Genomic DNA, 25,484 nt, shown 5'->3' with positions numbered 1-25,484 from the left:
TATGAATGATCATATATTGAATTTTGTTTTTGTCCTTTTAATCATATTCTATGTGCTTTGTCAAATGCTTTGTAGTGATGTGCTCTGTTAAAGGTGGAATAATGAAATGAATCTATGCAGTCTTAAAATGACATACAACAAGAAAAAATATATGCAGGAGTGTTAATTGACTTTATAACATGACTGTTTAGTTGGCAGTCCCCAGACTGTGCTAGTCTGATGACTTTTATCTTGTCCCCAAGCATTCCATTGTTTTTGCTGTTTTTTTCCACAGTATGTAATTGTTGTACAAAGTCCAACTTCATTTTTAACAATAATTATTAGTAAAATTAAAGTTCATTTTTTACAGAAGCCTTGAAGAGAATAAAATAAATTATGAAACGGCTTTGCAACTCTGAAAATGATACTCTCAAATTAATGGGAGGGAAAGCACTTTTCTACAAGAATATATACATTTAAATTTAAAGAGAATTAACACATCCATATTCAGCTAATCAACAAATCAACCAAAGTGGAAGAAAAAAAAAGATGAATGGAGTCAGAAACTCACATTGAGGAGTAGCATCAAATCAAATTTTAGTATAGGTGAAAATGTTTGCAGTCTGTTTTTATAATTCTAATTCCACTAACTGTGGCACACAACCAATGTTAAGAGTCATAAAACGACAGTTGCTGAAACAGAAGCCATACCAGATTAAAATTAAATAAATGATGAATTGCTTAAATGTTTTAATATATATGACTTATTAGTTTGGTATAACACAAAATGTAGTAGACACACAATTTCTGTTAAAATGGAAGTAAGATTCTTTAATGAGTGATCTTCTAAATGTTGTTATACATTTGTTGCATTAGTTGTAATTATGCCATGGCCAAAAAAAAAAAAATCAAGTGGAAGCCAGATTTTTGGGTTTATTAGATGACTGTTATAACTAACAAATACTGAATGCTGAAACCTACTAGATAACATTTTTTTCTTTAATATAGCATTTAAAAATCACATATCATCGGAAAATATGTGACTCATCCTGTGTTCGATTCTACTTCACTTAAAAAGTAGGCACTTTCAGGCAACACTAATGGTGACTACGTAGTGTTTTAAATAACATTCATTTCCTAGTATTACGTGTTGTTCTTAAAAGCACATATAAAATCTAGCTACATTTAAAATTCTTTTTTTTACAATTTAAGACGTCACATAGGTCAGCTTTTATCTTTTTAAATTAGTGCAGGTTATTGCCAGTTAAAATATTATTTACTCTACATGAAAATACTAATACCTGTAAAAGCTGAAGTTATAAAAATGAAAAATGATTTTGACATAATGCTGGCCAGTTTTATTCATGAATTAGTTGTTTTCCAACCAGCAAGCATTTTGAAGTGTTATATTCACTGATATACATACAGTCTGTAGTGTTTTTCACTTTTGTTAGCTCCAATTAAGACTTTTTTGAGCATTATGTTGGCAGTTAGTAATAAATGTGTTTGGAGGATCTAAGCATTACACTGTTTTTATTGTATGATTATTTTTCTTTTAAAATGTATGTTTTTGATTCAACATCATTACCTTGAACTCTTTAACTGTGCTATTACATTGCTCCATAGTTTTAAATCCTGACCTTGGCATTACTTGTTTGAAGTTTACATGTTCTCCCCAATTTTTTTTTCTGCATGTAAATTGGCTTTCTAGTATAACCCAAAGACATACTAGTTAAGCCAGCTGTCAACTCTAAACTAGCTGGGTGTGCATGAGTGTGCCCTGTGACCTGCTGTCTGTCTGAGATCCATAATGCTATCAAGACAGGCTTTGGCCCTCATCACCCTGCATTGAAATAAGCAAAAATGAATTGATTTGGAAGTTGTCATCTTATTTTATCAAACAATGTGCTGTATACTTTTGTGTCAGAGTGCCGAGTTGTGTTAGTTTACAACTCATAAATAATTTGTACGTATTGCATGAGTAATACATATAATTGTGGATGAAGTTTGATTCTGTTCGAGAAAACCATGACTAATTAACATTACAGTTCTGAACGAAAGAGTTTCAGGAAATAAAGGCATTTCTGTGCCTAATGTTAACCTTGCAAGTGCATTTATGCTGCTCTCCTACATGTATGCATTATATAATGCTCCTTTATCCAGAACTGAATGCATAGTTATTGACAAAGAAAAAGTAAACACATCTGTTGCTTGCTTTCCTTGGGCATTTACCAACTAGACACTACTTGTTTGAATGTGTAAAATAAAAATTTTAAATTACAAATTTAAAAATAATTTTAACTGAAAGAGAGTCCTGAGAGTAACTATAATTATATCTAGTGATTTCATGTAATTATGTAAAGTGAAATTTGCATTATAAAACTGACTTGTCATTTAAATGTTAAAAACATTAATAAACCACACAAATGCTTTTTTTGTAATTATATCAATTTAACAGTAGTGAATAAGGAATTATAAATATCCATGTTAAAAATGTAGCCTCTATACAGTTGTGTGAAACAGGCACTGCACACAGTTCTATCAATAATATCCATAAGATAGACTACAGCTTCCTGCTTTAATTTAAATTGCCTAATCTTCAGGATGTATACATTACTGTGAGGCATGTAGTTGCATGAAGAGATGTAAACCTACACAATCTCAGTTGTCTGTGATTGAATAAAGGTATAAAGGGAGAAATGGAACAAGCCATGCCAGCACCAGTTTAAGTAGGTTTTTTTTTTATTATTATTGTTATTATTATTATTTTTCCTTCCTTTCCATACATGCATTCTATGTTAAGAGAAGAATTGGGAAATGGCAGGTTGGATGGCAGAGAAATAAACAGTTTCATCCTGAAAATACTAACGGTGTTGATTCCACACATTTTGATTGATTTGGTCTTGTTTCCTGTCTCTCATTAATGGTGCTATTGCCCATGGCTTTGCATATTCACAGTGAAAGTACTTGGTATATAGTTTCACATAAGGAAAGTTCCAATGGTTCGAAACACATGGTGTATTGTTTAAATGGAATATTTGCTTTATCTGTTTCGGTGCTTGCTGTATTTTGCTTCTTTAACCTTGTCAAAAATATACTTGACAAGTTTAAGTTTTATATTTGTCAAACATTTTTATCACAAATATCTTTCCTTTCCAACTTACCTATGTCAGACGTTAGATCTGTTGTCAGCAAGGAATTTGACAGTTTCATAGATGAGAAAGTTAGCTTATTAAACTACTTGGTATTTTACTAATGTGTACAAGGGTTTCTATGAATTTGTCAAAATGTGGTGCCCATTTTAATATGTACTTTCAATTGAGTAAAGAAATAAAAGTTAAAACAAATAATGATTTGTTAAAAAAAGAACTGTATCTTACAAGTCACCAGACATATCACTAGTGAACACCCAGGATTGACTGTTTGTCAGTCTCTTCTTGCTTCATTTAGGTTTCCCTTTGCTACATCCTGAGCATTTGAGATTTTATGGTGAAGGCTAGTGTTCATTGCTGTCACAGTCTAAGGATTCCTGCTGTTAAGCTGTCTTTAAAGAGAAGTTTTAAATGAATTCATTTGACCTTTTCAGGACCCCTATTTATCAGTGGAGAGCCCACCCATTGAATTCCATAGAATGTAGAAACCCATACTTAAAAAAGTAATCCTGTATAACTTGTGAAAGTTATTTTAGAACTTTTGTAGAGACACTTAGCAGCATGGTGGTGCAGTGGTTAGTGCAGCTGTCTCATAGACCTAGTAGCCTGCATTGGAATCTTGGATCTGGTAGTTGTTGTGTATGTGAAGTTTGCACATGGTTGCTATTCCCATTTTTCACAAAGTTCTCTGGGTTTCCTTCCACATCCAAAAAGATAAGCAGGTTATATGTTCATTTATGAGTCCTACTTTGCCTATTGTGATCGTGGATGTTTATGTGAAAGAGGCTTGCAATTACGTAAAACAGCAGGAACAGGCTCCAACCCCTAATTGCCTTACATGGGTATAAGAGTTGTTATGTTATGTAGAAACACTTTCCCTTCACTATAGGGCTTACTGTAAAAAATCATTCGCTTGTTGTTTTTGTCATCACAAAATAAGAGCGCAATTCATTTGCAAGTGATTTTTAAATTGTAAATTGTCATTTATTCTTATTCAGGTATTGATGAATGTGACCTGAAGACTTGATATACTGAATGTCAACATCAAAAATTTGTCCTAAATACTTAGACATTTTTTTTATTTGTAAGTTGTCTACTAAATTTTATAAGAATAATTAAATTTGTTCTCAAGATACAATACCCACAATTATTACATCAGAGACACATGGACATGAATTTTCCAAAAGTTTTGAAAACATATTTTTCCCTTGAAAATGTATGTCTATTTATTTATTTATTTCCACTGTATGTAATTTAAGGAAAGTGGAGAGCCAGGGCCTGTTCTGGCACCATTTGGTGCAAAGTAGATATGGCCAGCATTCCAGCTCATAACAGAGCCACCTCAAACAGTTGCTTAAAGTAGCAAACAAGAGATGCCAAATTACTAGGCAGCATGGCTTTGGCCTGTAGAAATTATACAAGGCCCCTAACCATAGAATTGAACTTGGCACATAGGCATTGTGATACTGTTTTCTTATTGTTTATCTTATTCAGTATTTCAAAAGAAAATAGCACTTTGTGGTTTTTACTTTACATTTTTTGACTTTTTACTTTATTTAATTTACAATGTTTTGTTGAGTTTCTGCCCATCTTGCTTATAATGTGGAGGTCTCCGCACTCCATTTTAAAACACTTTTACTGATTTAGGATCAGATTCACTTAACTGTCATAAACTCATAATGAAATGGGATGATTTCAGTCTTCAGTTTTTCCAAGTACTACAATGATTTCTGGAATTTATTATTATGGTGGTTGTTTTTACAAGAACCCTTCATATTTTTAGCAAACCATTTATTTTCATGATGTGTTTAAGATATTGATAGTCAACAATAATATGTTGACCATGCAATATGCACTGTCCCCACCACAATTACTGACACCCCTGGTAAAGATGAGTAAAAAGGGTTGTAAAATAATCTTAACTTTAATCTTGCATTGAAAAAAATTAGGGAAATCCAACCTTTAATTTATTCTAAGAAAAGAAAACGCTCATATGCAATGATTATTGGAACCCCTGGAAATTCTTATGAACAAAGTGCATTTTGCTAAAGTGCAGAAATGAAAGAAGCATAACTTCCATTTATATCTTACTTTTTTCAGTTGGTCAGAGTGTGAAGTTTCAAACAGTAATGCTGTTTCACTGGGGTGTAAATATGTAGTGGCACAGAGACCAAATTCCCATATTCATTCATCAACTTTGGAAAGATAAGAGAACACACTGTTCAAATGTTCAAATGAGAGAAAAGTATGTTGACCTTCATACGTCAGGGAATGGCTATTTCAAAAGAAGAAGGGAAAAAAAGGTTCTCATGTGAAATGCCCATACTACCATTAGATGCCACCTCAGAACCAACAGATTATTTGGAAAGCTACAAAAGTAAGTGCCTGGAGTTTGCTAAATCCTACTGAAACTATAACTGGAACCATGTTCTGTGATCAGACAAAACAAAAATTTAGCTTTTTTGCAACAAATACTCAAATGGGTTTGATGTAATAAGAAGGATGGCTATACAAAAAAGAACCTTATCCTCAGTGTCAGGTATGGAGGACATTCTATGATGTGGTGGGATGTTTTCCTACAAAGGCCCTGGGAACCTTCTTGGGATACAAGGCATCATGGACTTCTAGGAAATACTAGAGGATAATAAATTTAAAACTGATTGCCTCTGCCAAGAAAGCGAAACTGGTTCATCACTACATCTTCCAGTAAACAGTGATCCAAAACATATGTCCAAATCAACACAAAAATGGTTAAAGGAACACAAAATCGAACTTCTGCCATGACCATATAAGTCTTTGGGCCTAAACCCCATTGAAATGTGTGGGGTGAACTGCAAAGGAGAGTGCACAAGAAAGGACCAAGGACACTGGGTGATTTAGAGAGATTCTGTAAAGAGGAAAGGTCTCAGATTAACCTACTCTGTATTCTCCAGCCTTATCAGGGGTATTTTTTGAGCACACTATGCAGTGTGCCAATAATCATGGCACATGTGGTTTTGTTAAAAAATAATTACTTATTGATAAGGAGTTGATTTTTCACAGAATAAATCTGCTTCAGTTAAAAGTTGGATTTCTATTTTTTTTCAGTGTGAGATTAGGGTAATATACCCAAAGGTTGGTTTGTTTATTTTTATATAACTTTATTTACTCCTCCTTACCAGGGGCACCAATAAGTGTGGAGGGTAATGTATATTAAATTCACAATTTTTTTTATATAATTCATTAACCTACATCATTTTCAGTTTTTTTTTTTGACTTGATAATATGATGTTTTAATTATCTGTGTACATCTGTTTTTATAGGCATCTTGCCTGAATAAGGGGCCCGAGTTGCCTTGAAAGCTTGCATATTGTAATCGTTTTAGTTAGCCAATAAAAGGTGTCATTTTGCTTGGCTTTTCTCTATAGACAGTGGAGATATCATTTATATTTCTACTCAGTGTAACTGTGCAACTGTTTTGAACCATTGCTCTCATAACCTAGAGGGAATGGATGATGAAAAAGGATTAACTGACATTTTAACTCCTTGCCTGATTTCCCCCACAAACCCCCTCACATTTTTCAAAAACGTAAAGGCAGCACAAAAGACCTCTGCTGTAATGCAGTCTCCACAGCAACCTGTCCACAATAGGTCAACACTAAGGGGAATGTGGGAAGTAGAGCTAAGAAGCTTGGACTAGGAGACTGACCTTGACCATTGGTGGACACTGTGGTCAGTGACAAATGACCTGCTTTTGGTGAGGGTGATTAGCATCCTAAGCAAATGAGGTAAAATTTAGTGGGGGGCTTCTGCATGAATAATCAAAAAGGACATTGGTCTTTCTTCCTGCCTCTGTGTGATTAATGACCCCGTTAGCTCAACTCATATTCTAAAGAAAGAAATTGTTTTCTCCATCTCTGGTAGAATTAATTATTTCTCTAACCCCCACTCTGTCTCCACAAAGATGAACTTTGGGGTCACCACAGATGTTCATTCAACCCTGTCTTCGCTTTTCTGTATAAAATTACTTTACATCTTATTCAGCTTACCAGTGAATTATTTTAGTTGTGTATTTTATATTGTTTAATTTTTGAAAACACGGAGTAGGGGCTTCACTAGTATAAGCAAAACATTCAAAATATTTCACCTTCTAAGATGAGCTTTGTCTTTAACATGTTTACCTGCTTTATTTTACTTCTGTAACTAATTGCTGGTTTTACCTATTTAATGGTTTCTAAAAATACTGAGGCATCTGTTATAAATGCTGTCTTCACCTGCTTAAGTTGTCTGCTCTTTTATACTCCTGGATTTCTACAGCTTGTTCTAATCCTATTACTCATCAACTAATTGCACTTTTGTTATGTTGCTAGTTTATTGTTAAACTCTAGGACTGAATAAAACACCAAGATTCTCTCAATGTACTGTAATTTTCTTTCTTTATTGCTTGTCAACTTACTATATTCTTGTCAACCCCTGCCATTTATTGTATTATATTTGCCTGAGATAAAGGAGTCTGGTAAATAAAGAATCATAATAATGGTAATATATATATATATATATATATATATATATATATATATATATATATATATATATATATATATATATATATATATATATATATATATATATATATAATGTGTGTGTGTGTTTCATTTCTTACATATTTCAAATAATTTCATTAGGTAATTTAGATAAAATATAGAAAATTGCACTGTACTTTCTGTAGGGTTTCTATAAAATAGCAAATATTAAGAGATTGATTTTTTTTCTATGAAAGTTCATCTTTGTGAATTTCTTTTATTGCTCCTGAACACAGCCTGCTGTATATACTGTACTATGACTGTTCTATATTTAGGTAGTGTCGAGTAATGTCCATCTTTAAAGTTTAATAAGCTACCTTGTTTCATGTATTTAATTCTACATTCTACATATTGTAGATAAATTGTTTCAATGGCACATCATTGGGAACAGTGCAGATATTATTGCTGATGTCATTTTCACTGTAGAATAGGTTACTTATGTTGACAAGAGCGAAAACAGTATTTTTAGTTCATCCATCCATCCATCCTCTTCCACTTATCCGAGGTCGGGTCACAGTGGCAGCAGCTCGAGCAGAGATGACCAGACTTCCCTCTCCCCGGCCACTTCTTCCAGCTCTTCCGGGGGAATACCGAGGCGTTACCAGGCTTAAAAAATAATATTTAAATCTAAGAAAATGCGGTAATACATTGTCTCATAATAAAAGCATTTAAGATTTGTGAAGCTGGCTCTGTTTTGAATGTTCATATGAGGATAAGCTGGACAACATTTCCACTTGAGCTCTCTGAAATCTTGCAAAATAAATAAAAGAATTAGAGCAATAAATTATACACAAGCTGAGATGTGGAAAGACAGTGGTGTTCTAAAGTTGCTCTTAATAGTAGGCTAGTATTACTACATTGTGGATTTATCACCACACTGTTTTGTTTTTTTTTTGTAGAAAGAAAAATAATCACATTTCATCAGTTTTACTGTCTGATTTCTGCGGCATGTTCAAAGCAACATACTAAAAATAAACTCTGTATGTGCTTAAATAAAAGGCATGTCCTTTGTAGATATGGTAGATTGTGATTAATATTGAAAGCATGTTCTAATTATAATAATGCCATTATTATAAGTTTTCATTCATTGGAAAGATGTATATGGGTTAAGCAGGACATTTTGTTTTTGAGTCCCACTAAGGCAAATTGAATGGGGAAGACACCATTGTCAGATAAGGCAAAGAAACCGGGTATGTTCCAGTTGTTATTCAGGTACAGTATTGAACTCTTCATTCTCCTTAGGAGAGTTTATGTAGGGAATTGGACCATAGACTCCAGCTAGCACTTTAGATTCTAATTCAGGAGGACTAATGAACAATGGTTAAGTGAGTTTCCCAATCCTGTTACTACAATAATGGAATGATTAAGAATCACATCCACCTAATAGGAAGTCAGAGCGGTCTTACATAAATAGCTGACTGGTCTGGTTTGAGTTGAGGAATTTTAAGAAAATTAGTATCAAGTTATCAAATGAGGGTAAAAAGCAATGTGCAGTTGACCAGCAGGTTATGGCAGCAGTGTGGGCATTCAGACACAGTCTTCAGTTTCCTGTCAGTGTATGTCATCTTTATTTGTTTTAACAAGCGTTGCATAAGCTGAACAGAAGAGTGACAATATGGAATACAAGTGGCTAAAACCAGAAAACTTGTGTTTTAATTAAAAAGAAAAAACTCTTTAAGCAGTTTTTCTGTTTCAGTTTCTGTAAAGTTCTTTGGACTCATTACAGTAAGGCATTAGGCACTGTACAAAGTTGTGTTTTTTCAGTCATCAAGAACATGAACCAACAATATATAGAACCTTAAAGCCATTGTTTGTTAATCTCAGTCACTGACTGAGTAGATCAAGATTATCACAGATTGGGGAGAAGAATATCAAGAACTTGGATGAGTAGATGAAAACGCACTAGTTATCAAATATTTAGTACCAGATATTATGATTTTTCATTTATGGGAGAAATATTAAGTACAATGCCCAAAGAACAGCAGCTTTGTCTATGTATATCTGGGGCATTGTAAGAAATTTAAGTGTGGCATATGTTACATTATATTAGTGCCTTTTCTTCTTGTTTGATATGTGTATCTCAATAAGTGAGCATGTACTGAATAAAATAAATTCTTTAGTTATATGCAGTTCACCAGGTCTAGTTTAATATTTTGGTAGTCACAAATAGCACTGTTATTTAATAAAGACCACACTTGTATACTCTGATTAAATAATCTTGCGCTCACCCACTTTTTGCTTATGTCTGGCCAAGAAATTTGACTTGGGTCCTGAATCAAAGCATTGTATAAATTAGTCCGGCTAAAGGAGATTTTGTTGCTAAACGAGAGGACAAGTTACATAGCAGGAGAACAGGAATTGAATTCAGACAATAATATGTCAATGTGGCAGGTTGCTGAAGCTGCATCCTATTTTGCAGAATGATTCCACAGCTGAAGCTGTAGCAACGGGAACTGGATGTTGGCCATCTTAACAGTTTAAAGCACTACTGTAGAAACATTAATGTGTCTTGGTTCATGTACTTTAATTAATTACATAACGAAACTGTCCTAGTACAGACTGAAATTCTGCTGAATGATCTTAATATTGGTTTGTGCTGTTTAAATAGTTTTATCATGCATAGTCATACTTTAATTAATTTAAATATAACATATAACAAAAGAAAGCATGTCCTAAACTCTTATTATTTAAATATACTAACTTGCTCAAAGAAGTTATTGAGCATACCCATACCATGTCTTTGCCAAATTTGTAACTATCCCAGATTCATGGTAGTTCTTTCTGGCCTCCATCAAAGCAATTTCCAACTGAGTAGTTTTGGGTTTCTTTAGTTTGTCTGTATGATATTGTAACACAGTAACCCGTGTAAAAAACAAAAAAACAAAACAAAGCTTGGTTATAAAGATATGAGAATCTCAGTGATTCCTTTCAACTTGTCACCCATTTACCTACTTCATTTTTGTTATGAGCCTTCAGCTCTAAGATAGAAACTACCTAGAAATCCAGAATGGACTGTCGGAGAGGGACGGCATCTGCTATATCTTAATTCTGAGGCTTGCTCAGAAGAAAAAAAAAACACTACAGTTGCTTTCTGATGACATAGTCATGTTTTCATGCAGTTACCCAGAGTACAGGAGTTTCCAATGGAGCACCAGTGTTAAATGATTTGTTCTGTGACCAAGTACTAGCGATTGACTTGGCACCCTTAGACTTAAGCTCACTCTGTCTAATCTAAACAATGGTGCATTACTTTTTCATTATGTTCACACTCTATCCGATGTGTCCTGATATAAAACTGACTGCAAATATCTGTGTTAGTCTTAACCAAACAGTTAACTGTTTTTCCTCTAGGTATACCTTTACACAAAATAGCAACTCTAATAGGTTTTGTGGTTAGCTTGCCTTCTGCTTCAGCTGCACTTGAGCATCTTAAAAGTTTATGTGTATTTCTAAAGACTCAAAATGAATAGACCAACAACAGAGACTGAGACATTGAATAGTAAAAAAAACTTGTAAATGTAATCCAGTTTTTACACTCCAGCAACAGCTGTTATTAAGGTAACATCTCATAGTTTTATATTCTCTAGAATATATGTGGGTCCACTGTGTAGCAGACCACTTAAATATATTTTGTTTTATTATCTACAATTCAAAAGTTACATTGGGGAATCCAGTGAATCTAAATAGACTGTTGTGTCCTGCATGTCTAGGTCAGCAGTTAGTATTTGATACTAGTATTTAATTCAGATCCTGCCCGCTGTACTGACTGTGGTGTTTGTGCTTACTCTGTGTCTGTGTTGGTTTTCCTGCCACGTCAAAGATACGCCCATTAGGTGAATTAATGACTCACTACTGGCCCTGTATGATTGAAAGTAGGTGTGTACATGAGAGACTTCCTTGTCCAGATTTGTTGCTTTTATCCTTTTATTATAATGTATTCTGTTTTTACTCTTTTTTTCCTTGCCTGTTGTTTGTTTAAAGCACTTTTTAAATAGATCTGACTTTACATAACTGTACATTCTTATTAGTGTAACAAACTGGAAAGGTTCTGTGGGATGAGAATGCAATTATCCCAGGTTTTGATAAATATGATTTTAATGAATTTTAACGTTGGTACCCAATGTTTATCAAAAGCACTGTCAAACCTGGCTATGATAATTCTGCAGAAATGGGTTGGCTGATTTGATATGTATATTGAACGCCCTTCCCCAAATTATTTGAATTTCTTGATTTTCATTATGTAATGGCAATCATCAATTGCTTTTCTGATCATTCAAATATATTCCTAGACTGTATAATGAAAAAAAATATGATTTTCGCTTCCCTTCAATTTTCATATTTTATTACAATAGGGAAATTATAATGTTTGTGCTGTAATTGGGAAAAGTACATTCATTTCATCCTTCTAAATAAATCCTAAAAGAAAAAAAGAAAAAAATGTTTTTGATTTATTTGTATGGAATGTTGTGTGATTTCAATAAAATGATGAAAAAAAAGTATAAATACTTTTGTTATGACTTATTAGTGGGTGCAGCAATGAGCTATATCAGCATGTACTCCTGACCTCTCTCTCTCTCTCTCTCTCTCTCTCTCTCTCTCTCTCTCTCTCATATCTTAGACCAGGTTACATTTAGTAAAATACCTGTAATTAGTTGAAAAAGTCCTCATTTGTGCAGTGAAGATTATTCATATTAGTTCTTGTTAAGCACACATGCCTTCTGCATTTCCCACAGTTTATTAGCAAAGTGCCTACTTAAAACAACCTCATCAAAACAAAAGTACATTGAAAGCAAATTGTGAGAATTACTTGAAAGCGAATGTTGGGCTAAACATTTTTAAAGTTCTAAGGCACTGAAAATTTGTAAAAGCATAGTACATTTTAATATTAAGTAAGGGAGGAAATATGGCAATATTCACATGGGCACTAGATAGGACTTATATACACATTTCACTGTAACGTCTTCCACAAATGGAAGGAATTATGTGCAAGATTTAGAAGCCATCTTAATAATTATAATATTCTTTGCCGAGTGGAAAAAATAGCAAATATGTTTCTGAAAAAGCTCATCCATGAGCAGAAGTAACTTGGGAGGCTTGGAACATCATGAAGATTCTATGATTTGACAAAATCTAATTTGACCTTTTTGTCCATGTTGCTGTTTTAGTAAACTATAGTACCACATATTATCCTAAGAGGATGGTTTTGTACCTTAGAGACAGGAAGACATACAAAGAAAGAAGGCAAAATTATTGCAAAAAAGTACACAGAAATATTGAAGGAAAACCACTTAAGAGCTAGGACAAGATTTCTCAGAGTCAGTGTTCCTCTGTCAATTATGTGTTGCGACCCACTTTGTCCACATACAGTATGAGTGTCTTTGTGACCCACCGTTGCTTTTGGGGCATTTGGTTAAATCGAGCACGATTCTGTCAGAGCAGCAATAAACTTGCAACCCACTAACATTATAAACAATACCCACTCATAGCCCACAATCCAAATGTGGGTTGCATCTCAGTGGTTGAAAAACGTTGGTCTAACTAATTAATAAAACAAAAAATATAGTCACAGCATTAGCACAGTGCCTAAAAAAAATCAGTCTCATAGGGAAAAAAGTCAAAGTCTAGATCTCATTCGGAATATAAAAACAACATAAGTGTTTGAAACTGCTGTTTACCAATGATCACCATCCAGCATGATGGAGCTTGAATAATTTTGCAGTGAAGACTCCAATTTCTATTGTTCAGACTTGCAAACCAAACATATGCTTATTGTAAAAGACTTTTACAAAGTATTTCTATCAAATATCAACTAAACAAATATGTTTTGCAGAGTGAGGGGACACAAGTGTGGTCATAAGTGTTTAACAAATTTTGTTTTCCTATTTTTATTTCTACTTTTGAAGAATTTTGTTTTTGCTTTGACATTATAGCATAGCATTTCAGATACTGAAAATGCATTACAGTACCACATGTTGCAAGTGGATTTCTAAGTATAGGTATAGAGTAGGTGATCAAATCACTAAGATTGTTCCTGCAGCCATATACACACATATAAAGATGTTAACAACAGATCTCTGCAAACAGAATTCAGACCAGATCTGATCAATGTTACTGCTGTGACATGAAATTACTTTAAATGAATGTAAACAGCTTTTTGCTTACTGTAGCATAAGCTTAATTGAACACTGGGCATTATTCTGACAATTATTTATTTTTAGGGGATGTGAAACAACTGTTAGAATGGATTAAAGCCAACCTTTTGAAAGAACGGCCAGAACTATTCATCCAGGGAACTACAGTGTAAGTGTCTTTTTGTTTTTTGTTATTTTGCTTTGGACATTGTAAAAACACTTATCATATGTATGTGTTACAGACTGTCTGATGAGAAGATAATGAACTGTTTGTGGTAATAGAATGGCCATGTTTTTACAGCCAAGTACTACATTTCCCCCTTTGTTACCTCTCGAAAACAAAGGTGAACAAAAATTGTCTTGGGAGACCGCAGTGGCTCAAGTCAGCACTTGTTGTTAATTGAATGTCTTGTTTAATCAGAGAGCCTTTACCAGTTCTCTGACTGAAAACTAAGACATTAATAATAGTACATTTTTATTTTTTGGTATTAGTGAAGACTCCTGTAGATGTTATGGCATGCAGGACACAATAATCTTTTAACTTTTGGTTAATTTATAATCACTTTTGAGGTGCTGAATTTCTTTTAGGTGGGCTAGAGGGGAACTTCTGTGCACTATCCCCCACAATGTAACAACAAATGGGGGGAAATTAATTGTTTTAGGGTTGATAAAGAATGATATGGTCATCATGAAATACCTGATTTATCTTACTGTGTGCTAAATGTATTCAATTGTATTTTATGTTTCATAATCAATATTAAAGAAAATAAAAATCAATCTGTAAATACCCAGATTATTCAGGATATTTCATTAACAAAGCTTCTTTTAACAACACACTTTTCATATCAGATTTATTAGAAAATCAGTATACCAGGTTTGCTACATATACAGGTACTGGTATGAGATTGGTGTTTGCATTTGCATATGGAGAAAACATCAGCTGAATAATAATATTTAATAAAGAGTAATATTTAATGTACAAGTAACACTTTATTCAAATTTAAGATGTCACAAAAATTAATGTTTTAATTTTCCACTTATTTCCTTGTCAACTGAAGATGAGCTCACTTTTTCCGAGTTCCTTGAAAGCAGATTTGCTATCTTGTTTTCAGAGTGCTTTACATAAGTGATCAGATTTTGTTATTGCTTCTTTCTGTGTACTAATCTACAATTAGCCATGAAGTGAATGGTCCTTAACTGCAGTGATTGCTCATAACCAGTTGGTTTCTTCTCATTCATTCCTGTGCCATTCACATATGTGTCAATGTTTGCTTTCGCTGTGTTTTCACATTTTAGTTGTTATACTGATGGACTTTTAACTTCAAAAAACAATTAAAGACATCAATGTTAGCATTTGCTATTTCATTTAAGGCCGGGACATCTACTGTTAAAGCTCGTCTCTGCATTTTTATCATTTGAGAAATTCTTAGCATAGTGAGCTGAGCCTCATGAATGTCTGGTCAATGGGGGAGTTTTGAAACGCTTATAAAATTAGTTTTATTTTTGAATGAACATATGAAGCTGCTAATGTCTTCATTCTTGTAGACTTGGCACAGGTGCAGAGATGAGTGTTTGGTATGAACTTTGTCTTGTTTATTTACTTGATAAAACTGTAGTTGCTATTACCTATATGCAGTTTCTTTCAGATACTCCAATTTTTCCCCACATTCTAAAGACATGCAGGTTAGGTTATTATCTGATGGCTTTACGTCGACCCCACATGAGTAAGTGTGAGGGTGGCATAGGTTGGTTCTTGCCTCAAGCCTAGTGCATCTGAGATAGGTACCAGCTTCCAGTGATCCTAAACTGGTCAAGCTAGTTAGAAAGTGGATGATGGTTGTAGCTATTTCCATTACTTTAATAAAATGAATGTATTCCCTCTATTGCTCTACTGGGGCTATGTTTGGTGCTATATTACAAAGTGGTTAATCTTTCTATCATTTTCAAGTGCCTTATTTAAATGGGGGGCATTCGTTAAAAGGATTGCAATACACTGGTCATTGGTCACATCCTTGTGCTCTCGGTACACAATTGTTTTTGAAATAATTCCATATTGGTATAAAAAATACCGTAACAAAGTATATTTTATCTTTAAAGAGCCGAGAGATTTTTCTGCTTTATTAAGTTAAACCATGCATGATATTTAAAATAATGGATGTAATTCTCAAATGCGGCGGTCTGAAATTCAAGAACTTAACTTCAAACTTTTAGAAAGACTGTTTATTGAGAAAATAAGAAACAACAAAAACATCAATAGCTGACTACGCAAAAAGTACCTTTTCACTTCTGAGTATGTTCAGTATCAAGCAGTTACTTCAATAAGTCAATAACTAAAAATGTTACGGACTGTGGGGTTCTGTTTTTCTCCAGTCCATAAATCATTGTCTTGATTTTTTTCTAAAGTAAATAAAATACACACTTGTAGGAACTTTAGGCACAGCAGAAACATAACAGCAAGGAGGAACAGAACATCTAATTAAATACAAGTTCCATTAAGCAGAAAAAAAATGTTTATGAAATTGAACCAAGATTCGATACAGCTGATCTGAAGTATGTGTATAAATGCTTTTGTTCATAATAATCAAATTAATTTAGTTATTCATTTAAACCACTTTAGAGATGAAGTAGGCTGTGGTTTTGAGTGTCAAGTGCCACTTGCAACATACTAGTCGTATTTTTCAAGGGGAAGTAAATTTTGTATTATAACAAAAGCATGTCTTATGATGCTGAAAAGCTTTTTGCTTAACTGCTCTATGACAACAATCTTTAAAAAAAAAAGCTGGAGAAAATCACACATTTTATAGACAGTAGCTGGTAACCCTCATCCTAAAAAGATAGTCTTGGTGTCATTTAGGTCAGCTTTACACTGAATCCAAAGCTTATTTGTATGTATAATATTTGTATAATATGTATAATATGGGTGTATTTATATATTTATCTTAACATATGTTTCTTTATTGTTTTTATGAAAGGCATATACAATAATCAAACATCTATTTTGCTTTCACTGTAATGCACCCTATTACTAATTAATTTCTCATAGTTTTTGTTTCTAAAAGTAAGCAATTTAGCTTCAGTAAAATAAATTTTTTATTTACATATGCTTTCTCAGTAAAATATGAAAACGGTATAGTAAATTAATCATAACCTCGCCATGTCATTCATTGTTCAAGAGGCCTCTCCTGAATTCGAAAACTCAGATTTGCTTTAAAGTAATTCAATTAGTGCACTACTGTCATTTTCCAGCAGTATTTATTTAACAGTATTTTAGCAAAAATGCAAGTGTTTTGTATAATGTGTATATACAATAGGGTAACTGATATGTGGATTATGTGACCCAAATTATTCTCATGAGTGTCTTAAATTTTTTTTGCTGCTGGACCCCAGTGAAGCCCATTGTATCATTAACTTTCTATTCTCTATGAAAACATGAGCATCTCTTTAAAAATCTCATAATCAGTAAACTGTGATGCTTACGTAAAATACTTTGTGTGATTTATATTGCAAGCATCCATCTTTATATATACACAGCATTATTATTATCAAATCCCTTTGCTTCTGCTCCATGATTATAGTATAAATGTCGTAAAAATAAATTTATTTATTAGCTTCCCAAAGAGAATACGTTTCTCCCTTGATCTGATCTGTGGTATACTCTGTACTGTGTTATTAGTGCATGTGAAATATTTAATGCCTCTTCAGATTCTGGATCTCATACATTTGGCCCAAAGATTTATTATAAAAAGTAAGTACTGTACACAACATGGAAAAAAGTAAAATGCACTGCTTCAAAATGTTAATTGTTAAAGTGGATCCTGGATTATGAAATGAGTTTTTGAACAATTTTTTAAAAATTTCTTTTGCTGCGTAAAACAGTTACCTGTACCTTGTCTGAGCTTGAGTGGAGAAGGTTTAAAAACTAAATTTTGGGCTTTCTGTTTAGCTTTTTTATTATGGTTTTATAAATATGTTGTCTATTTCTTCAAAGTCTGAAACTTGTTCTCATAAGCTTTTTTGCCCAAAGGTCTGTTTGTAGGCTAAAAGTTAACAGTGAATTTCATTGTTCTCAAGAAAACTATCAATTCCCTGTTTCATCAGTGCATTTTGCATTTCTGAATGTCATGAATGCTGTCATGTTTAAGACAGATGTTTTAGTCAACTTTACTTAACTTATTTTAGTTTTTTCCTAACTATTTTTTCTGTAACAAAATCAAATCTTTATCCATCATTTATATGTTCATTTTTTTAAATTACTACCTCTGGCAGTCTGTAACTTTCTTATCAGACAAAGAAACTTCTTTCTTGTGCTTGCTATTTTGGGGTAGTCGGACAACAAATTATATCACTTCATGGACTGTTACGTACAAGGAGCTACAAATCTTTGTGCAAAGATGGCCACTTGAAGGACGCGTTGCTTTAAAGGTAAAGCACAAACTAGAAAATTTCTCTCTCTCTATGGTAGCTGTTTCTACCTGAGTGTAGCATTTTTCTTACAGTTATGCTCATTAGTTTTCCTTTATGTCTTTTTTTAAGAATCAGCGAGTGACATTTCTCCAATAGTATATATTTTAGGCAGTAGTTTTCTAAGTTACAGTTTCTTGAGTGAACCTGTTGCGCACAATATAAGGTCTTGAAAAGTACCCAAATATCTCACTTGTGAAATAAAAAGGTGTAATCATTTCAAAATGATGTTTGCTTTGTTTTGTTTTTTCATTAAGAAATTCCTTATGTGTTTTTTCATCATACTTTTTTTTCTTCATTTAATACTTCAATTTCCTCCCACATCACAAAATGTTTGGGTTAACTGATGACTTGTAATTGTTTCCCTGTAAATGAGGTTGTGGATATTAGTGGACTGATTCCTACATTTAACCAAGTACTCCTTGGAGGCTTCATTCCCACCCAGATTTTTTTTTCAAATAGTGGTCTGTTCCAAAGAACTTGTATTGTGTGTGTGTGTATAATATATATATATATATATATATATATATATATATATATATATATATATATATATATATATATACCTATATACCTCACTTTCTCATTCTTAACAGTAACAAAGCACAATGTTCTGGTTCTGTCTTTGACCTTAAATCATTAATTACTGAAAATCCATATTATACACACATTCCTTGTTAATTTCTGACAAGATGAACATGTTAATTACAATTTTATAGCAATACATATATTAAAATAAATACATATATTCAAATAAATAGGTTGTGATGGTTATGATTCTTACAATAGCTTTATTAACTCCAAAGAATGTCATAGTGGCACAGTGCACTTAGGTACAATCTCATAAGTGCTCAATGTGAGCAGAGTGAGGAAGTATTGAACTGATGTGATGTTTCTAAATATTACAAATACTTCACATTGAGTTTAGTTGCAAGCTATATGATGGACTGGTGTCATGTCCTGGGCTCTGTCCTTCTTGTGCTCTGTATCGCTGGGATATGCCCTGGCACCAAGCAAATGTGAATTGCAGTAATTGGATTTTAGAATACACAGTATCTACATTAGAACAGAAGAGCAATTTTAATGCAACAGGCCATTCACTCCAATAAAGCTTGCCAGTCCTAACCACCTATTGTAGGTTTTACAAAACAACATCAAGTTGAGTTTTGAAAGTCCAAGTATCACTTTTACGTACATAATTAGGTCCTACTGTCATAAGATTTAGTGACATAGAATATGTGTGGAAAAAATACTGTACCAACAATTTAAAGCTTGCTTGCATGTGTCTGGAGTTCAAAGTTGTAAGTCATTTTCAGATATCAATATGTTATTATCCACTTAATGTACACCCAACGAAATCGCCAGTTACAGTCAACTATATGAATACTCTCATTAACAATCAAAATTAATTTAGACGAGCCCTGCCCAATATCTGATTGGATCTAGTCCTAATTTTCACAGTGAACTTGAAGTTGTTGTTTATCAAGCCAAAAAAAGAAAAGTTGCTGATATCTATCAGTATAGAAAGCAATATTTACAAAGACTTTTCTAAATTGTTGGGAATCTAACCTTGTTGTCCCAAAAAAGAAAGTTTGAATGTTTGGGAGAGTACTCCGGTCTTGTGTTGAAAATCCTCCAAGAGCAAGATAAACATTTTCCATAACTTTGCCAAAAAATGGGAATCATTGAAGAAAGCTAAACAAAATATTCATTCTGTTTTTTGAAGTTAAACAGTCACTCATTTTGCCACTAAAGAAGTAAACTAAGTAAATAAACAAATAATTAGATAACATAAAAAACTAATAGTTGAACCTTGGCTTTAACAATTTTATTATAGCGTAGAGATTGAAACCTCTTTCCTAACTGGGATAATTTTCTCTTAATGGAGCTCTAGTTAGTTTTTCACATACCCAATATGTTAAAGTAAAGTATGTCATTTTTAAGAAGCAGGAGAAGAGCCATAGTGTATTTTTGTGTGCTATTATAAGAGTAGTAATGCATTTGCGATCAGATAGCTATGTACCCAGATGACCAATCTCCATGATTTTTAGTTTCTATTATTCTTTCCCAGGAGCCTACTATGTTCACTGTATTGGTACTTATTGTACCAGGCAGTTTTTAATGTAACAAAAAAGAAATTTAGTGACATATAATGTAAGTAGAACAAGAATAATTTAGTAACCAGGTGGACTGTTTTTTTTTTTTCTGAAAGACTAGGGGGCTTCACCCCCTGCTTGCTTTACTCACCAACCCCTGTGTTTGGTTAATCATATATATAATTTTAAATATTTTTTTCTTTGGAATTGTTTCAATTTCATTATTTACATTTTTACTTTAAAGCTTCATTAAAAACAATATTTTTTGGAGACACATTGTGACAATGCAACGTATAACTGCCCGTGAGTGACTATTGTTTCTGTTTCTCTAATAAATAATCTTTTTTTAATATTTGTCCCTGTGATTTATTGATTGTCATAGCAAAAGCTATTCTCACGGTAAACTGTAAACATTTTAATATGAATGGCATATCACAATCTCCTTTGGTGTGTGATGTTATTCCCGGAATATATACATTACCTTTCTTTTTGCCTGTTAAAATTTGCATTGCTTCTCCATGATCATCAATATACACCTGACTGAATTGTGTATAATTGTGTCACAAAAGCTTTACTTGAACAATCGCTGACTTCCTAACCTCAAACACAACTTTCTAGCACCCTCTCCAACCCCTCCTGCCCCGGGTCTCACCCCCCCTTACCACATCAATCAATACCCCACTATCAGTCTTCCATGCTGTACTCCGCCCTCCCTCAATAGGACCGAACAGTCACTTAAAACCAAAAAGGCTTCAACCTGTCTGGGACGCTACAATATTTTCGAATTTTACTGTTTTCATATTCTGTACCTTTCTCTGCATGTGTATCGCGCCACCGTTTGTTTGAGCCTTTCAAATTCCAATGCTTTCATAATCTCTTATCTGCCTTTTTTTCTCTCCAATGCCTTTGGGTCTTTATTCTCCGTATTTTCCTTATACGCTTTATATGTGCTGAGAGCACAGGATGTGTGTATGCTACGTGCTTTTACACGACTGATTATTTTTTTAAGGGTGTGCACTTATATGATATCTTTTGTAAGTAGGGCGTGTCTTGCAAGAATCTCATGTTCCACGTCCCCGCAAGACGTCCCTGGGACAATCTCTTGGTACCAAGTTTCTTGTTTATGGTCCCCACGAGATGGTCCATGGCAAGTCTCTTTTGTCTCGCGGGTCTTTTAAATGTCTTCCGAGAAATTCCAAGAAGATCACGTATTGTCGACTTGCTTTTGCTTTCCATAATTTTTTTTCATAATAGAGAGATATAATTTAGATTACTGTGCAGTAGCATCATCCTTGATATAATATAGTAACCAAGTTTCATTTGTTTATTTTTATAGCTACATTAATCCATTAAAGGGTTACAAGGAGCTGATGCATTTTCCAGACACAGTTGGCCGTAAAGCAGGAACCAGCCCTAGCTAAGATGTCAGTCCACCTTTGGACACAGCAGAGTACTCATCCACACTCTGATTTGAGTAATTTAGGCTATCCACTGAGTTGCACACCCATGTCTTTGGTGTGTAGAAAGTAATCTCTGTGTGGACAGATCACTAATCTTAATAGTTTTTAAATTAAAGCTTAAAAGGTAAAATGCATTAGATGGGGTCAGCATGGGTACTGTGACCAGTCTGCAGCTATGTAGCCCAGTACACAGCAAGCTGCAATGTACTGTATCTCCTGACAATTTTCTCTAATGGCCAGCATTAAGAGTTTCAGCATCTTATGCTACAGCAGTTCTTCTGTGAGATCAGACCAGACAGACTAGACTTCCCTTCCCACATGCATCAGTGAGCCTTGAGCACCCAGGACCCTATTGCCAATTCACCAGTTGTGTTTACTTAGACTAATTTTGGTAGTGACAAACCACTGCATATTAGGAACACCCCACAAGACCTGCTATTTTTCAGATGCTCTGACCCAGTCATCTAACCATTACAATCTGGCCCTTGTCAAAATCACTCAGATGCTTAAGCTTGCTGCCCATTTTTTCTGCTTCCAGCACATCACCTCCAAGAACTGTTAACTTGCTAATATATCCCACTCCTTGAAAGGTACCATTATAACGAGATAATCGGTGTTACTCAGTTCCTCTGTCGGTAGCTTTAATGTTGTAGTGTATATTTTTAATTATGATAAAATTTAAAATGTCTTAAATTGTCTCAAAAATGTTAATGTGAACCCTCTTGCATTCATCTGTCTATATAAGAGTATAAAAAGATTTACATACTCACTTATACAAACAATTGAGTACTGTACATCTATATCTATGAAAGTCACACAGTTGAAGTGTAGGTGAATTTTCTGCATTTGTACATGCCTTTAGAAATAACAATGTGTTATATTAATAACTGACATTTCTCAATACAATTACTGTTTTAAATTATAATTAAGCATGTGCTAGTACAATTTTCATCTTTATTTTGTGTAATTTACCATCTACAGCTACATAAACTGAAAAAAATGCATCCTGAGGATAGCTGACTTCTGTTTGCTTCATACAATCTTAAGCAAAATATCAGTACATTTCTTCTAGTACATTTACAAAGTGTATGAGTGAAGTGTGGTTCTGTATATCCATAATGTAAGCAGTACACGCCTTTATTCACAAAGATTTTAGTAGTCTTTATAGTATATTTCATAGAGAGGGCTAAACTCTGAGGACTAAAGTGTGTATTACTTGACAGTGACATGCAGCATATCTAACAATCTTTAACATTAGAACTAAACTTATTTAATCATAGTAGAAACGTCTTTTATAATCATTCATCTGTGAATATATTGGTGATGGTTCAATTAAATTTGTTCTTTCACACAGTGTGAATCTTTTTCTACATCATTATTGATTTGAAATATTCTTGTGATGTGTGCATAAAATATAGTAGTACCTTTATATTGAAAACATTACAAAGTAAGAACTGATTTAATTAGCCATTTACATTTGAAATATTGTAATTTCCATGTTTTTTTTTTTTTTTTTTGCAAGAATATCATATCGGTATCTTTTTTTTTCACTCCTTTAGGAGACCTGGGATCTTGGTATTGATCAATGATGCAGACTGGGAGTTGATGGTCAGTCATCACTGTTTTTGAGCTTTTTATTTACACTTTTTATACTTTACATTCTAATACAGTTCTGTTTACTTGTCTGTTGCAAATAATGTAATGGATGCATAGTTTTCTAGTAGGAAGATTTGCTTTGGGCAACTATGATAGCATTATGAAATATATATAGTGGATTCAAAATGTATTCAGAGCCGTTCACTTTCTGCAAACGTTATTGTGCTGTAAATTTTACTTTAAATGGATAAATTTGACGACAAGTTTACCCATAAATCTACACTCAATAACACATAATGCCAAAATAGAAACATGTTTGCAAATGTATTAAAATGGAGAAGAAAGTCCAGTAAGTAAAATCTCTGCATATTTTCTGAATCCACTGTAATAATTAAGTCTTTTGGATGCACATATTGTAGGTGTTAATGGATGTAAAGAAGCATCAAGAAGGTGGGTAGGTAGATAGATAGATAGGGTATGCTGTGAGGAGATTGAAAAAGGTAGTCAGAATACACTATACGAGGAATCAAGTGTAGCTGTCAACTAGCAGAATTATAGTTAATCTACTGTTAAGGGATAGTTTTATCCAAGGACAGTATGAAATCTTATTTGAATGTGCCTTGAATAGACATGCCATTATCAGGATTTTAAAGGTGGGATTGATTGCATGTTCTTGCTACTCACTTCTAGGTGTATCATTAGTAACTTGGGCACTCTATTTATTCTGTGCTAATTTTTAAGATAAGAAAGAACTTATTAATTCGATTATCTAAAGGTCCATAACTTCTCTATAAAGTCGATTACTTTTTCATGATTACCATCTGTAATTTATCTTGAAAAATCCATGGCAAATTATGTGAAGGAAAAGTCTACTTGGACATGAAGTGATTAGAATTGTGTTGAGATGAGGTGCATTTTAATTGGTACTCTGCCCTTTTAAATATATTCCTTCTGAATATACCGTATTTCTTACTTCTGTACATTATGTAATTTGAATGCTGCACTTTTGTATTCAATCATTTGCTGATTTTTTTTTATGTATTGTTTTAATTAAACAAAAAAAAATTTTGACATATTTATTTTATATTATATTCAATTTATTAAAAGCAAGCAGCATTCCATACAAGCAAGTCAAACTTGACAAAACTAAGTTCAAATCAACATTTTTATATATTAATGCACTTTTAATTAACATGTTCCGACTCCAGTACTTATTGTATGCCATGAGTTAACATATTAGCTATGCCTTAGTGCTGCATTGTAGTTAATAGTTACAATTTCTATAAAAAATAGATTTATCAGGCTATTGTAGAATACCAAGTAAAAGAGAGACAGAGAAATTTCCTCAAGAACTTGCCTAAAACTGAACAGTGTTTACAATGTGTTTAACACTTGGTCTGCTTTTTTCCCCCCAAGATTTTCAAAATAACCAAAACATACTGTATGTCTGTAGTGTTATAGTGAATGCACTTTCATTTCATCTTCTGGTTTCTTTGGCTTATTTCTGGCTTTTTTACCCAACTTTGTCATAAATTAATGTTAACAATATCTAGATATTTTTTTATACATAGTGTGCTATACTGAGTTTTTTTATTTTCAAAAAATATGTTATCCTTATTAATTTACATTCAATCAAATTATTATTTTGATGTTTATTATTTTCTTTCTCTTAATCTTAAACATGCAGTGTGAAATAACCTATATATACATGAGCCTGTTTATTTACAAAGAAGGGCTTTCAGCCCAGACTAATTGTAAAATGCATAACAGCATATACTGTGGCAGACTTTCTGTATCTCACATGCAAATATGATATTTGGAAACTTGCTCCTATGTTTTACTTTATTTATTTATTGTTACTTTTATAAGGAGTGATTGTTATTTACGGTTTATGTTTTAATGCCAACAACTTTAATCACGTAGGCACTGACTTAAGTTTGCATGATTAAGAGTAGATGAAGGACAAATGAGGACCCATTAAGATTTTGAACTTTTTCAGGTATTCCCAGTTAACACACTGTTAATTATTGCCTTAAATAATACTCTG

At 33.2% G+C, this 25,484-nt stretch overlaps 1 protein-coding gene and 1 long non-coding RNA gene across 2 annotated transcripts in view; one reads left to right on the top strand and one right to left on the bottom strand.

Annotated features, from left to right (window-relative positions):
- Nucleotides 1-25,484, bottom strand: part of LOC120535155 — a 38,223-nt gene that overhangs the window by 2,575 nt on the left and 10,164 nt on the right. The gene's annotated exons all lie outside the window — the stretch shown is intronic.
- The window catches only part of urm1 (ubiquitin related modifier 1), a 42,729-nt gene that overhangs the window by 15,898 nt on the left and 1,347 nt on the right, over nucleotides 1-25,484 (top strand). Inside the window, exons 3-4 of the mRNA XM_039762772.1 lie at nucleotides 13,912-13,993; nucleotides 23,401-23,449. Coding sequence (XP_039618706.1) covers nucleotides 13,912-13,993; nucleotides 23,401-23,449 — 131 coding nt within the window. The remainder of the gene's footprint in view (nucleotides 1-13,911; nucleotides 13,994-23,400; nucleotides 23,450-25,484) is intronic.

The sequence above is a fragment of the Polypterus senegalus genome, chromosome 9 (genome assembly GCF_016835505.1).
Source record: "Polypterus senegalus isolate Bchr_013 chromosome 9, ASM1683550v1, whole genome shotgun sequence".
NCBI classification, from domain to species: domain Eukaryota; kingdom Metazoa; phylum Chordata; class Cladistia; order Polypteriformes; family Polypteridae; genus Polypterus; species Polypterus senegalus.
The sequence above is the reverse complement of the archived record's forward strand: the minus strand, read 5'-3'. Positions and strand labels throughout refer to the sequence as shown.